The sequence below is a fragment of the Carya illinoinensis genome, chromosome 5, assembly GCF_018687715.1.
Source record: "Carya illinoinensis cultivar Pawnee chromosome 5, C.illinoinensisPawnee_v1, whole genome shotgun sequence".
NCBI classification, from domain to species: Eukaryota; Viridiplantae; Streptophyta; class Magnoliopsida; order Fagales; family Juglandaceae; genus Carya; species Carya illinoinensis.
The window spans coordinates 2,742,761-2,757,219 of NC_056756.1; the positions used below are offsets into that span (position 1 = coordinate 2,742,761).

At 38.4% G+C, this 14,459-nt stretch overlaps 2 protein-coding genes, 2 long non-coding RNA genes and 1 other non-coding gene across 6 annotated transcripts; 2 read left to right on the plus strand and 3 right to left on the minus strand.

The window, feature by feature from the left end:
• Positions 1–4,530: 4,530 nt before the first annotated feature.
• On the minus strand, positions 4,531–7,223 carry LOC122309445. The gene is made up of 3 exons (XM_043122940.1): positions 6,998–7,223; positions 6,543–6,893; positions 4,531–5,512 (listed from the first exon to the last, which is right to left on the minus strand). Exons 1-3 carry the CDS (start codon positions 7,190–7,192, stop codon positions 4,706–4,708), a joined length of 1,353 nt encoding a protein of 450 aa, XP_042978874.1. The 5' UTR covers positions 7,193–7,223; the 3' UTR covers positions 4,531–4,705.
• Positions 7,224–7,537: 314 nt separating this feature from the next.
• On the minus strand, positions 7,538–7,611 carry TRNAV-AAC. Its single transcript has one exon. It is a non-coding gene; the product is annotated as a tRNA-Val (tRNA).
• Positions 7,612–8,886: 1,275 nt separating this feature from the next.
• LOC122309449 lies at positions 8,887–10,727 on the plus strand. The gene is made up of 2 exons (XR_006242434.1): positions 8,887–9,155; positions 10,365–10,727. It is a non-coding gene; the product is annotated as an uncharacterized LOC122309449 (long non-coding RNA).
• A 21-nt stretch (positions 10,728–10,748) lies between these two features.
• LOC122309447 (transcription factor bHLH25-like) lies at positions 10,749–13,473 on the minus strand. 2 transcript variants are annotated; one of them, XR_006242432.1, is made up of 5 exons: positions 13,400–13,473; positions 13,192–13,269; positions 12,464–13,006; positions 11,578–12,051; positions 10,749–11,414 (listed from the first exon to the last, which is right to left on the minus strand). XR_006242432.1 is itself a non-coding variant. In XM_043122945.1 (5 exons), the coding sequence occupies exons 2-5, from the start codon at positions 13,225–13,227 to the stop codon at positions 11,340–11,342; spliced, it is 1,017 nt and encodes a 338-aa protein (XP_042978879.1). In that variant the 5' UTR covers positions 13,228–13,269; positions 13,400–13,473; the 3' UTR covers positions 10,749–11,339. The 2 variants fall into 2 exon arrangements, 1 of the variants encoding a protein (XP_042978879.1); XM_043122945.1 differs by having other exon boundaries at positions 11,689–12,051.
• LOC122309450 lies at positions 11,870–13,124 on the plus strand. Its single transcript, XR_006242435.1, has 2 exons — positions 11,870–12,012; positions 12,149–13,124. It is a non-coding gene; the product is annotated as an uncharacterized LOC122309450 (long non-coding RNA).
• Positions 13,474–14,459: the final 986 nt, after the last annotated feature.

Genomic DNA, 14,459 nt, shown 5'->3' on the forward strand with positions numbered 1-14,459 from the left:
TTCTGTGAATCCGGCCGGACATCTTTGACTTCTTGAATCTGTACGTCTTGTCTGTCAGGAAGGAAAGTAGACGAGGTGGAGTAAAGTATGGAAGAAAAAGCCAGTGAGCCACCAAGTTTGACCGACTTTTCCGTGGCCGCCACGAGTAACTAACTGGGTGATTACGTGGTAATAGAAATACTTTCCCACTATGCATGTTTCAACACGGAAAATACTAAAATTGATTATGCTGTCAACCTTGCACCATCTTCATCAGATTCCGTCACCCACCTTGATCACGATCCTCTTGACTTAGCTTGTAACCCAGGAGAAAGGCAAAAGGCTCACGGTAGACAATCTTTAGGTTTTAAAGTCTCAATAAAATATAATAAATAATTTAATTTTTTATAAATTTTTAAATTATAATAATATTAAAAAATAATATTTTATTTAATTTTTAACTTTCTTATCTATTTATCTAACTTAACTTAATATAACTTAATATTCAAACCTCTCACATGGTACGTACGTTTAACTAACTTAAAGGAAAAGTCAAAGTTTTAAAAATCGAGGACCCACGTATCAATCGGCATTGCCTTTGCTTGGATGCTGATCAAAGACAGAGATGGGTGCAGGCATGCCTGACCAAGCAATGCAAATTGCTACTATATTCACATATCTCAAACAAATGAGCAGCCATGCATGAGAAGTGGGAAATCTCAAAGTGAAAAAGAAATGAGAGCATCGCTATCATTAGATCTTTCCGGGAAGGCAAATGTGATTACGACGTTCCTGGGGTTAGGTACCGGCCAAACGGGAATCTATATACAGACTTTTTCTTTCCTATTTAATAATAAAAATAAAAAAATTGTGTCAAAATAGAATCTATGATCAGGTCTCGATTAGAAACATGATAGTGCATGTAGATTACTTGATATTAGAAGAAAAATTCTATGTGCAGTCATTTTTGCGGACTCCTTTGTGTACTCTAGTGATAAGATTGGTTGTGTATTAAAAAAAATTAATCTAGTTAATCATATCAGTGGAATGCGCAGAAAATATACAAAAATGACTGTATGTAGCATTACTCATATTGAAATCTCCATTCTCCACCTTGTGAATGACTACTGATGCCACCAACTTTCATAAAAGGGTTGTTCATAAAAAATAAATCTATATTTATATGATTTAATTCTAAAATATAATTTCTATCATGTACAAATGGTAGACAAGGATGTACTAATATTCAGGTGAGAAAACTTAAAGCCAGTTCGGCTGTTATAATTTAATTAACAGTTCTCTAATAAAATAAAGAATTTTACTACATACAAGTAAAGTCGAGTACTAATCTACGTACAAATACTGATTCTTTCATACTTAAAAATTAAATTAGCACTATTTTCAATAAAATTTACTTTTTGACTAATTAACATATTAGTGCACAAATATTCTTGTAATTAGACTTTTCCTAAAATAAATCCTTCCACGTAGGTCCTTCACTTTATAATTCCTGCCTACACCTCACCAAAACTCACAATACTCTCCAAATTTTCTCTCTCTGCACTATTCGTCTTCCACCAACTCACCCTCACAAAACACAGAACTCCACCCTGTCGGAAAGAAAAATTAATGTGGAGAGATATTTCTGTGCTTGCTTAAGTCATTGAGGCGAGGGAGAGTGCAAGTGCGATAACGGCAGCAACGAGGTTAATCTTCGTGTTTCTCCAATTGTTGGGTTATCGCTTGAAGATAAATGGAGACAAATGACATGGGTCTTGTGAAATTGTTTGGTTACGACAAGCTGGAAAGATAATTAATCCTCAAGAGTCTCAAATATAGAAATTATTCTTTTATTGGAAATGATTGTAAAATTGTTTGCAACAACAATAGGTGAAAAACCCATATATAAGATTTTGTCCTTCATTTTTCTTCTTCAAATCAATTTTTTTCCTCATTTCTGGGTGTAAAACTAGATTTGAGATTTTGTAAATGATAGCAGTACTAGTGTGTGCGAGAGATTGAGAAAGAGAGTAGAAGAGAAATCTTCGAGATCAACCATAGAGTGCTACCGATGGAATTTATCAAAGAAGGGTTTGAAGGTTGTGATTTTGTTGGAGATTTTGAACATCCCAAATTCACCCCATTAGGATCTACCCTTTGCAGGCATAACAAGAAAAATAGAGAAATAATAATAACGCAAGATTTTACGTGAAAACTCCTAAATAGGAAAAAAACCACCAAACCCAGAGAAGAAAATCTACTATATGAAAAATTACAATAATCACACAATTTTTCTTCTCGCCCCAAACACACCTACAAAACTTTTTCCACTAGTAAAATTTTAACTCACATCTCTTCCCATTTTACAAAAATGGATAATAGAAAAATTTAACTAAAGTCAAAAGTTACTAACTAAATATTTGACTGGTACACATAAACTAAGAGGCTAAACCTCTTATTTATAACCTTAAAAACTTGCCCCTTATTATTTTCCACTGGTGTGGGACTAAACAAAGGAGCAATTTAGTCAACAGTTTTTTGTTGGATGTTTAGAACTAGTTTTCATTAGAAGTTAAGCAAAATCGACGGACTATTGGGGCGAAATCTGACTAGGCAAAATTGGCATCGGACTGGTGGTGATGGACTGGTGGATGCTGACACCGGAGGTGGATGCTCGGCATGAAACTGGAAGCACAAAAATGGGGAACTCGTGCTGCGGGTTTCTTCTCTCATGTGAACAAGTGTTGATTAAATTTCGGAATTAATCTTTAAAACGGTCGGTCTGTTTATCTTCAATAAACAGCCCCCCAATCGCTAACTTACACGTAGCCTCCTCACCATTCATAACCTATGCCCCCACCTTACGCGCACTAGATCCATCTCATCCACGCATGGAAAACCTCTGATTTTGCTGTTAAAAACAGAGCACAACCAGTTTCTTCCCTTCCATTCTCTCTCTAGCTTTCGCTCCTCTTTCTTTTTCTATTTCTTTCGCTGCTTTTTTTTCTAAAAGGATTTGACGATGCCGAGTTTTGGCTACCACTTGAGTTTCTCGCCGATCACAATTGAGCAAATCACGCACATTTTAGTGGTGCCCTCATTGCTTCCAATATTTTCTCAGCAACCAAACAAAACTGAAGCCAACACAAATCGATTCGAACTCTAGTAGGAAAAAAACAACATCAACCTCTGATTTCCAAAATACAAGTCACGGGCTAGAAAAGAAAATGATCCAAAATCAATGGTCGTTAAATCTGAAGAAATGTACACAAAAAAACCCTAAAATGGAGAGGGCCGTTGTCCGGGTTCCATGGGAGAGAATGGAGAGAGGAGGCCTTCCTCGTACGACGACGGAGGGAGGGGGTGTTCCTCGTGCGACGACAGAGGGAGGGGTACGTTCCTCGTGCGACGACGGAGAGAGGAGGCGATTTTGGGCTGAGTCTGTGGGGAGAGAATAGAGAGAGGGAAATCGTGCGTAATACCATCGTGGCGAAGTGGGTTTCTTTTATTCCTGAATTTTCTTGGCAACCAAGCAGAGATGGGTTTCTTCCTATTTTGATTGTTGGTTGATTTTGGTTTGATTTTGGAGAGGAGATGGAGATCAGCGACGGAGATGGGGGAGATTAGCGACAAGGATGGGCGACGGCAGAGATGCTAGGCAACAGAAGCAGGACTGAGAACGTGAAACGTGAGGGGTTTGGGGTCGTGCAGATGAATCATCTAGTGTGACGCACTCCATAGGCTTAATGTGAAATAAGTGATGTGTCAAAATTTAATTGGGGGCTGTTTATCGGTCAATAACAGACCGACCGCTCCAAAGCGTTTCCCTAAATTTCGTGCAATTTATGAAGTGCCAGCACGTGAGTGAAGGGCTGTTATTTGGAAAAAAGTAGACTGACGGCTTAAAAGCGTCTCTCTATTCAAGTTCTACCCTCCTCTTTGAGAGTTCTCAAGAGAGCATGGCCCCGCAGAGGGGCTAGTAAGTCAACAAGTGGCATATTTCATGCACAATAATTCGATACGTATTTCGAAAGTGAATTTTCTGATCTACGAAAAAGACAGAAGAAGGTCATAGTCAAAATCTGGTAACTTGGGAATTCCTAGTCCTTACCAGCCCTGGGAAAGGAAAATACCTTGGAGTATGTAGATGCACTGATGCAGTGCACTTCATCTAAACATCCAGCCTAGAGTCAAAGCTGGACCTAATTTGTGGAAATCTTAGACCCTGGGAGATGAGAGGAAAGGTGTCGCGACTAGCGCGAATTGGGAATCCTAGATCAATTAAATACGCATTATCCTTGACCACCAGCTTCCACATGTGGAAGTCACCTAGGAGTGAGGTAGAGTGGTCGAAGATAGAGGTGGAGACGTAAGATGTGGCAGAGGGAAAGAGGGATGTCGGGAAGCCATTGCACAGTGTGTGCATTTATTAGTACTGAAGACAACGAATAAGGTGGGTGGGGAAAGCCTGTAAGGGGAAGGTGAAGTGGATTGCTCGACATAACGTTGGGAAGTAAATTTGGAAGGGTCTCACCCCCATCAATGCCATCATAGAGAAAATTAAAAAAACTTCCATATTATAATATTTTTTGACAGTTTTGGGACGATCTCGTCTATTCTACCTCATCACATTTTATATATATTTAAGCAACCAAAAAAAAAAAAAAATGCTTTCATCTTTACACTTCCTTCCCGTAACACCCAAAATTAAACCCCCTCCTTCAATTTACAAAGTGAATGGGTCAGAAGGAGGATGAACTATAGGGGTCTTTGACATAGTCACATTCCCCACAACCAGATTTGGTGCCATAGTGTCCTCCACAAGTACAGGGTTAACCTGTGTGATTTTCTCCGGTACAACCTTCTCACCATCCACCTTTGCCAGAACCTCAAAATGCATTCTCACTCTCTCCGGCTTCGTCCTCCACGCAGGAAAATCCACCAAATCAAACCCATCTCCTTCTTTCAACTTCTTCTCAACCCCAAAACCTATCTTTAGAGACGTCTGAGCTGACACGTCTGCCTTCAACAGCCTGAAGGAACCTTTCTTGTGGGCCTGAGGACCCAGCACAGAAGAGAGCAATGCCTCAAAACCAAGCAAGTTTGAGTTTGAGCCATTGACAGAAGCAAGAGGCCACATAGTCGTAAAATGATTTGGAGTGAGAAGGGTGGCTTCTTCTTCAAGATCAATAGTGGAAAGGGCCTTTGATGGTGAGGATAACTCCACAAGACCTGGCGCAAGACGCTTGAGCTTGAGCCTGTTAGTGGAAGAGGATGAAGATGAGGCAGGGCTTGTAAGTGAGGTCGGACCGACAATGCGAAGGGAAAGGAGCGGAGCACCTTGAGTGCGAGAAGCATGGCGGAGCCGCTCCGCCAAGGTTAGAAGACCAGAGGCAAATCCATTTTGGGTTCGGTTTAATGGGAGTGGGAGATCAAGTGGGTGACGTAGGCTTACTGACCTAGCACCCTTGACAGTAACAACTGCACCATCTGCTAAAACAACTTTCTTCAAGACACCGGCTTCTACATCATGCTGCAGAAATAAATCAACAAAAGATCAATGGTGCATTTCCAAAAATTGTGTCGTGTGTGATAGGGCTATGCCTATTTCTCTCATCAATCAAGTTCTTACTTACCGATCAAAATACAACATTTCCAAAGATTGTGTCAGAGGACTTCTTACAGATCCTAAAATGAACTCACAATTATTTTTCTATGAATACGCAACTAGGCTTTCCTTTTTATCCTTTATTTATTATTCGATGTCATCTGAAAAGTAAGATATATATATATATATATATTCTTTTTTGATAAGTAAGAGATAAATATTATTCACCTGAATGAAATAGTCATACACAGGCTATGCCTATTTTACATTCTTCATCTTAGAAATAAGATATTACAGTCCCCTAGATAATTACATCCATAAGATCCCAGTTCCCAATAATATATATGACGCACATGCAGTTCAAAGCCACAAATAATGAAGAGAATATGAACCAAAATGAATTTCCATTATTTGACAGTGGAATTTTAAAGGCTGTTCATGCAATGGAAATTTATTTATCACATGCAGGATTGAATAAAAGGTCAGAAGTCCATTCAAACACTTAAAAATCAGAGATGCATGTCTGATATATGGCCGACAGGTCCGAATTTATACACACCCCAGAACACCAGTTGTTTCAAATCCCATCTATACCAACTTGCAGGAATCAAAATGTGTTGAACAAACTTCGGTCAAGCATTTGATCTACATTTTTTCCCTATTCAAAACTCCAAAAATGACTAGAGATGTTATCACAAACCCCATTCATCCATATTGTGCTACATGATTCATTGGAATGTCACAAGGCTGAACAGGAATTGCAAAAATATGACACTTTTTTTTTTTTAAGGAATGCAATAATATAGCACAACTTCTCATAATAAAGGCTCTCGAATTTAGTGAAGTCCGACCAACATACTCTAGCGGCCTAGCCTATGCCCCAAATGACAGATCATACCGCAAAAAAAAAAAAAACACAAATCGACATAAAATGCAAATAGAAAAACTAACTCACCGGCAGCGAGAGGCGCATATCTTTGGCGTCCTGAATCCAGAGCTCCATGGGTCCAGCCAATTGAAACGGAGCGAGTACCGGCAACGCGGGATCCGATTTCCGCCTCTCAACCAGCCCCTTCTGGTCGGCAACAGGTCGGCCTGGCTCCTCCACCCGGAAGATCGGCAAATCCACGTACTCCCAGCGATTCACATCCTCCAAAAGCTTGAAGGGGAGGACCTTATTGTCGACCTCTACGTCGAATTCGTACGCCACCGAATGGCCCACCTGGGCATCCCTCAGATCGAACCCGGAAACCTTAAAATCATCCGCCTGAAGCCCTAGTCCCTTAATGATCGCTTCCTTCAAGTCCTACAAGGATTTGGAATAAACAAACAAATGAATAAAATTCAAATTTTTTTAAAAAAAAAAAAAAAACAACAACTCATTTCTGTAGAGGGGGGTGTTTCACTTACAGCGATTGCTTTGGGGTAGGGAGCATTGAAATCCGGCGAGGAATGCAGAGCCGAGGACGACGAAATTGAGATGGTAAGGACGAAGAAGAGGACTGATAGGAAAGCGAGGGATTTGGAGGCCATCGGAGAGATCGATCGGATTGATTCTCGAAGACACCGGAGGATTTTTTCCAGTTGCGAATTATGGCATAGCATATAGGGTTTTATGCCTAGGAAAGTTTTTGACAATAAGCAAATAAATAAAATTAAAAAGGACAATAATGGGAGGCCAGTGATGGCTCTGGAAGAGGGGAGGAGGTTTGGGGTGGTGACGTGGCCCAATGGGAAGGGAGGAAGTGATGCGAGAGAGGAACGTGATTGGTCGGGACTTGTTGGCGGGAGGAAGTTTTTTTGTGGTGTGTAATGAAGATTGGTTAGATGACGTGGTAGTAACGAACTAGGAGGCCGGTAAGGGAGGACCATTGAGAAAATTTAAGACGACGCCGTTTGATCTGTTCGATTGATTTGTGTACAAAAGGAGGCCATAAAAAAGGGGGTACATGGCGTCGCCCGGGTTCGAACCGGAGACCTTCAGTGTGTTAGACTGACGTGATAACCAACTACACCACGACACCATCTGCGCGATTAGAAAAAGCTATATTTATTTCACGCTATTTTAATTGATCTTTAGGGTCCGTATGACTGTAGATGGGCCTTAAGGTCACTTCCTCTTAGGCTCGATATGTAATTTTCAGGCTCACATAGCATTCCTCCCATTCAGGAAAAATATTGTTTGCAACAGGCCCATCTACAGCCATATGGGCTCTCCGGTCACTCCTTCTGAGGCTCGATATCTAACTGTCAAGCCCAAATATAAACATACCTCTCATTCGGAAAATATTGTTAAAATTACAATAGCATTGCATTGGTGTTAATATTGATTTATTCCCACTTTCAAGTATTTTCTTTTATAGAAATATCATTATCTTCATGAATTTGATAATCTATAACACAATAATTGATGTGATAATTTTTAAATAATTTCTATAAAAAAAAACTAATTAAAATACATAATATCAATCGATATAATTAAATATCACAGAGAGAAGTATCGTATTGTTAATTTCACAGCTCCTAACATACTCTAAAGTTGTCCAAACATTTTGGCAGATTTCTATTCCTTATCCTATTTCTTCCCTCTAACATTAAAGGGGAACAAGTGTGCAAAATAATAGACATTGAATTATAGAAATACTATAGCTACAAGTTATCTATCATATTATATCATATCAAATCACGTCACTTTGTACGTTGATTTACTTTGACGGGATCTATGGTAACATTTTTCATTTTTGTTGCTTTCGGCTGTTCACGTTTCATGCCTTTTCAACAATTTTATATTTTCGCTATTTTATAAATAAAATATAAAAAATAACCTTAAATTATTTAATGTCATATCGAAATAATAAAAAGAATAATAAGAATTGAAATGACGAGTAATATTAGTCGCTATCTGAATGTATTTTACCACATCCAGTTTGAAAGACCAAGCCAACATTTCTCACAGCTCCCAAGTAGAGCCATGAAAATCAACACGCTTCCAGCTTTCACCCACTCAGTTTGCCGGTGATTTGTTATGAGTATATCCATACGTACAGAAAAATTAATTATTTGAAAAACCAGCTAAGCAAAGCTTGATGATCATTAACGTCCACAATTAATATTCCTCAACGGAACGCAACACATGACCAATTAGTTCCAGTACTCCAAGAAAACTGGAAATTAAGGTTGATAGTACTAAATTCATGAAGATTCTTGATTTGAAAACCCATTTTAGTTGCTTCCTTAATCGGTAATGAATACTAAACGATCTAGTCTAGCTACCCAATAAAGTCAAAAGAACAGGTGCACGTAGAATTCAAAGCTAAAAAGGCCACGTAGAAAAGAGTGAGACAGGCTTTCGATTTTCAAATCTTTGAAAACGATCGATGGCACTGCTCATAACCCTAAAATCAATGGAGTTTTACAGTGCTACTTGACCTGGAACTCGTATAAGTACGGCATGCAGCAGTACCGTCTAACATCCATGCTTCAAGGTCAAGGTCGAATATCGCATCTAATTTCAATTTGAATGAGTAGAATACACACACACACAAACAGAGAACAGACAAGCTTCAAGGTAGAGTCAATGCTAACATGGCAATGTTTATCTTTTCTTATTCTTAGTTGTAAGCATTATATATTTATATCCAGTACTGGCATGGCATCATGTTCTGCTTGATCCTCTTGTCTTCTGCATGCTTGTTTCCAACCAACAGGGTCCCCATATTCATTCGGATCTTGCCAATTCCATTGAAAAATATTAAAAGCTAGCTGATAATATTGTTCAGTAAGTCTCAAATAGTAGACATGCATATTTTCTTCTTGGAATTATAATCCTATTGAAACCACTTAGAAAGGTATACTTTTTTCTTAATTTTTTCTGTAATCAATCTATGTGATAGTACGGCTATAGTATTTTTCTATGTATTCAGAGAATCCAAAAATATATCTCTTCGGAAACAGGCAAGAAACATTATTTTCTCCAATTAAGGAAAACATAATTAATTCTATTTAGTTAGAGAGAGAGAGAGTCATCGCAAGATCATAATCTTGTGTGGGGACTGAGACAACACAAAATGCTTTGTTAATGCAAGCAACAGTCATTCCCGTTTTGATACCCTTATCATATTCCATATTTTCATGACTGTCAATTCTTTCCAAGTCATTATCAGATACCAACTCAGTTTCGTTTCTCTCATCTTGGTAATAACCCTAGTTCTCAACTTAATGGCATGAATGATTCAACGGATCCTTGGCCTACTAGTAGGTATGTATATGTGCAACTGTTATATCTGTGATTACTAGAATATCATTTCATTTGTTTTGTTGCCCAAGTAGCTTAGTCATCACGACAACCATATTATAAAAAAGAAGCCACAAACTGAAAATAATTGCAGAGAGATTTAGTACAAAGGCATCTTCTAGCACACAGGACAAGAGATGTCAATTATACATATAACCTTGAAGTTAGAATGCAACAGTTCTATTTTAAATTTTAGGTGCCCCTTGTGACCTTATAGGCTGAATTATGTCCAAACGCCAGTAGTTGGGGAGAAAAGCTTGTTGTGTTTCCTGTATTTTCATTACTTTTCCGCAGAGATGATGACCTTGGTGTGATTGATACCAAATTAATTGCTTTCATTCTCAATATACTCCAAAAGTTGTCAAAATGAGAAGATGTCCTCAGTATGTCATGCTTTTGTCCCTCTCAATTATGAATTAATGGATTTTCTCCCAGTTATTTCGTTTATTTTACCAAGACACAATTTGTCACACAATGAAGCAGGGTGTGAACCATCATCGGCACCAAGTACCACGGCAACACTTGCAAGCCAGAAAGGAATATCTGCAAACATTTGCAATGATGAAGCTCAGTAAAGCTTTGCAACAATTTGAAGAGGATCAGGAGAAAGAAGTAGAGCAGAAGGCAGTTGTGTGTGATTTATAGTTCTGTCAGATTCGACAGTTAAAAACTACTTGAACTTAGCAGCTGAAATGCCTATCATTTCAAGCATTTAGCATTAAAAATATCTTTAGACCAGTTGTCTTCAAGTTCATGTTTATTCCACAATGGCCATTACATAATATTTCGAGTTTGTGTTTGACATTCTTGCATATATGAATACAAAAATTCTATGTTCTTTTGTGAGTATGAATAATTCACGGAAGATGCATAAAAAGTCACAATTATTGCATTATATCAACTGAAACTGTTACAATCCAATGACATTACAGCATTACAGGGAGAAAAGAGGTCCAAGAAGAATTTTCTTTCAAGGTACCCCTAAAACATGACAAGGCAACAACTACTGAAACAGAGGCCTGCTGGTCTACACTAAAAAACCATTTTCCCTCTTCAACCACTTTAGGAGAGAAGGGGGCACAACACAGTTTCAGTTGACATTCTTTCAACATCACACACAAAAAAAAAAAAAAAAAAAAAAGCCCAAACAAGCTGTCATGTCACTCTTTTTATACAGGTGGGTCATTAACATGGTCAAGAATTTAACCATGCAAAAATTAACAAAAAAAAAAGAAAAAAACCCACCCGATAAATGGACCTCACAGCAAACAAGCTTAAAAATAGATGGTCTAAGATGGTAAACCATTACAGGCCCTGTAAGCAGAAATTAAGTAAAAAGATAAGACAAGGATCGATTGTATATTTGAGGATTATTCCTAGTCTTCTGAAGCTTCTAGCAGCAGCAAAAAAACTATGAAAGTGTTTATTCCACATCTTAGATGAAATTGCAACTTCGTTTCACAGGATAAGTTCAATAGCTGAGCGCAGATTCGTCACAAGATCCTTTACCGTCAGGCAGAATCCCTCATCCATCTGCACAATGTTAAGAGGACATTCATGGGGGAGAACTTTTTAAAAAGAAAAATTCTGGTTGCGTGTCGTGTGTGTGAGGCTTCATTTAGTGCAATTATTTTCATTTTTAGAGACCTTTGAACAAAAACAATCTTTTCATTGCAACACCAAAATTAGGACTTACGCCAGGAGCACGAAAACGTATTGAATTTCCACTCTAAGAAGCTACTATACTTTAAAAGATTTGTGGTTGGAAATCCCCAGATTCGGTCCATGGAAGAATTTAAGAAATAACCTGAGCAATAATAGTGATATCAAGAGCAGAACTCCCAAATGTCATGACACTGCTATTAATGACTGTTAGGTGGAGCTTCTCAATTTCAGTGACCGATTTCTCTAGCACTCCTTTCCTTTTCTCGCAGTGAATTCTTATGAGGACATTTTTGTCACAGAACCTTGCTTCAATTTCTGGTAGATGCTCATCGAGCGGTTCGCTGCCTGAGATGGAGTTGTCACATTCAACGAAGAGTTGAGACTTCTTTACAAAGACCACTGATTCTATGTTTTTCTTCGTAGTTTGTTCCTCAAGTGTCTTTACTCGCTCTTGCAGTTGTTTCAGGTATTTAATAGCATCACCAAGAACAGAAGCCTTGTCCATCTATCAACAACATGAAAATTTGAGTTTGCATTGATAATTCTTTAGCAGAAACACTTATATTTGAATCATGTATTACTAATCTCTTGCCTTTTTTCAGATGAGTTTGATCGAACAATTACAACTGAAAATGACAGAGAAGGAAAACAAGATATATTTTATACAGAGGCGGTTTAACAAGGCTGGCAGATAATTTAGATAAGATACCTAGAGGATGTAGTCAAAGAGATGGTATAGTCCAATTCCAGCTTAGCAATTATATATATATATGTATTGTTTGAAAGCTAAGTTTATACTTTCTAATCTCATTTTCTTTTGTGTTCTATCAATTCTGGGATAATAAAAATATAAACAAAAGAACAAAATAATCCAAGAGGCAACATCAAGAAAACAAAATTTTTAGTGAATCTGATACCTTCTTCAGGCCAGGAACTATAGCAGACAAAGCAATGAACCGCTGGCTGAGCTTCTCTCGCCTTTTCCTTTCTGCTATAATGTGATCTTGTGTTTGAGAAAGTCTAGTGCTTGTGCTAATCCTCTTACCACCATGGCAGGCCTTAAATACATAATTTTGGTTCCCCAAGGAACCTTGAGAAATTAAAATATCAGAAGGAAGGGTATTCACGCTCTGGGAACATACTGCCTCCTCTTTAGGCTTTACAATCCCCATTTGATTTGCATAGTTCGCATTGGCAAATGATAGAACGTTTGGAGTAGGAGGAAGTTGGGGATATGATGCATCTTCAAGTTTGTAAGAGTTCCAGCCGTTGGATTTGAGCTGTTTCATGGGTATGTCAGTACCAGTCTGAGGAGTTGCCATGGCGTTTTTGAGATTGAAGTTTGGTTGAGTGAATGAGTGTTGCAAACTCTCTCCAAATGTAGCTGCTAGTGGTAGTATGCTGAGCTCATCAACAGAGTTCATGTGCCACTGATTGATGAACCTAGGATCCTCCATACCCTGCAAATTTGATATTTTCCTCGTTATCATTATCTTATAGCACTCGTATATAGAATACCAACAATATTGACTTGTTCAAAACAAAAATTTTAGTAACATCCTTATTCATAGAATTCCATTAAGGTTGCAGAAGTGCTTCTAGATTTCATGGATAATCATGATTGCAGAAGCACATTACCCCTTACCAGTTCAGATAACCCTCCTATGGAAGAAATCTCCATTGGAAGAACTCCTTATTGATCAAGAGAGCTCAAGGAAGAGTCCTGCATGAGAAGTCAACAATTAAAGCTGGTTAGTTGGGTTTTCAATTCTAATAATCCCATCTCCGAATAACAACAAACAGGCCATCAAAAGTGTTGCTAAGAATGTAGTCTTGGTAATAAGAAAGCTCACCCTTCAGTAATGACCAAAGCTTTCCTTTTTCCTTGCCCACTAGAGGATAGAGACCGTCAGCTTCTTCAACATTGGTAGTTCTGGTTCATTATATAGAGGATTATAGTTGCACGCTCTTTATCACGGGTTGTTGTTGTTGTTAATTGGCCATAGACATTCTGATACTCATTGTTTATTGCAATTATGCATAGGAAAATCACTTATTATATCCAAGCGGGTCACTTCAAGCTGACAAATTGGTACTCATCATAACCCATAAGTAAATCACTTTTGTTGTTTTGTGGACTTTTAGGAGGAAGCTTCACCAACTAGCCGCTGAAATTTCATTCAATCCTTCGCTAATCTACACACTAATCCTAAACATGTGGCCCCTCACAAAAGTCTATCATAAAGCTGCCGACCCCCCATCTTATTTTCTTCCTTCACATTCAAAATCAAAGCCAGTCTGTTTACACAAGCTGGTAACCCAACCCATAACAGTTTAATCCCATGTGAGTTCAGACGTGTCATCTATACAAATAGGTTACAAAATAATTGGTTTTAATTCCAAAAGTTTCGTTTGACTTTGTATAGTTTGAACCAATACAGTGGTGATTCGTGGCCAAGTGCACAGATTGTTGAGCCACTGTGGCCTGTCAAACCGACTCATAAAGAGGTCGGCTCATGATTAAATGGGATGACTCGGTATGCAAAGAAATAGTGGTGTATGAAGAAATTCAAACTGGAACAGGGACATATATTCTTTTGAAAACAATCCGAGAAACTTGGAATCAAAAGTTGCTGACGTTGCTGAAGTCAGTAGATCAATGGCAGAGGCCTAAGTTTGACAACGTTGATTGCAAATGCAAGATCTGCTATATGGGTGCCTATCGGTCTCTACACCAATTTACAGTACCTCCACAAAAGTAGCCAAAAGGTGGACTTGGCAAAGTGTGAAATGGCTTGATTGCAAATGCAAGATCTGCTATATGGGTGCCTATCGGTCTCTACACCAATTTACAGTACCTCCACAAAAGTGCGTAAAAGGTGGACTTGGCAAAGTGTGAAATGGCTTGATTGC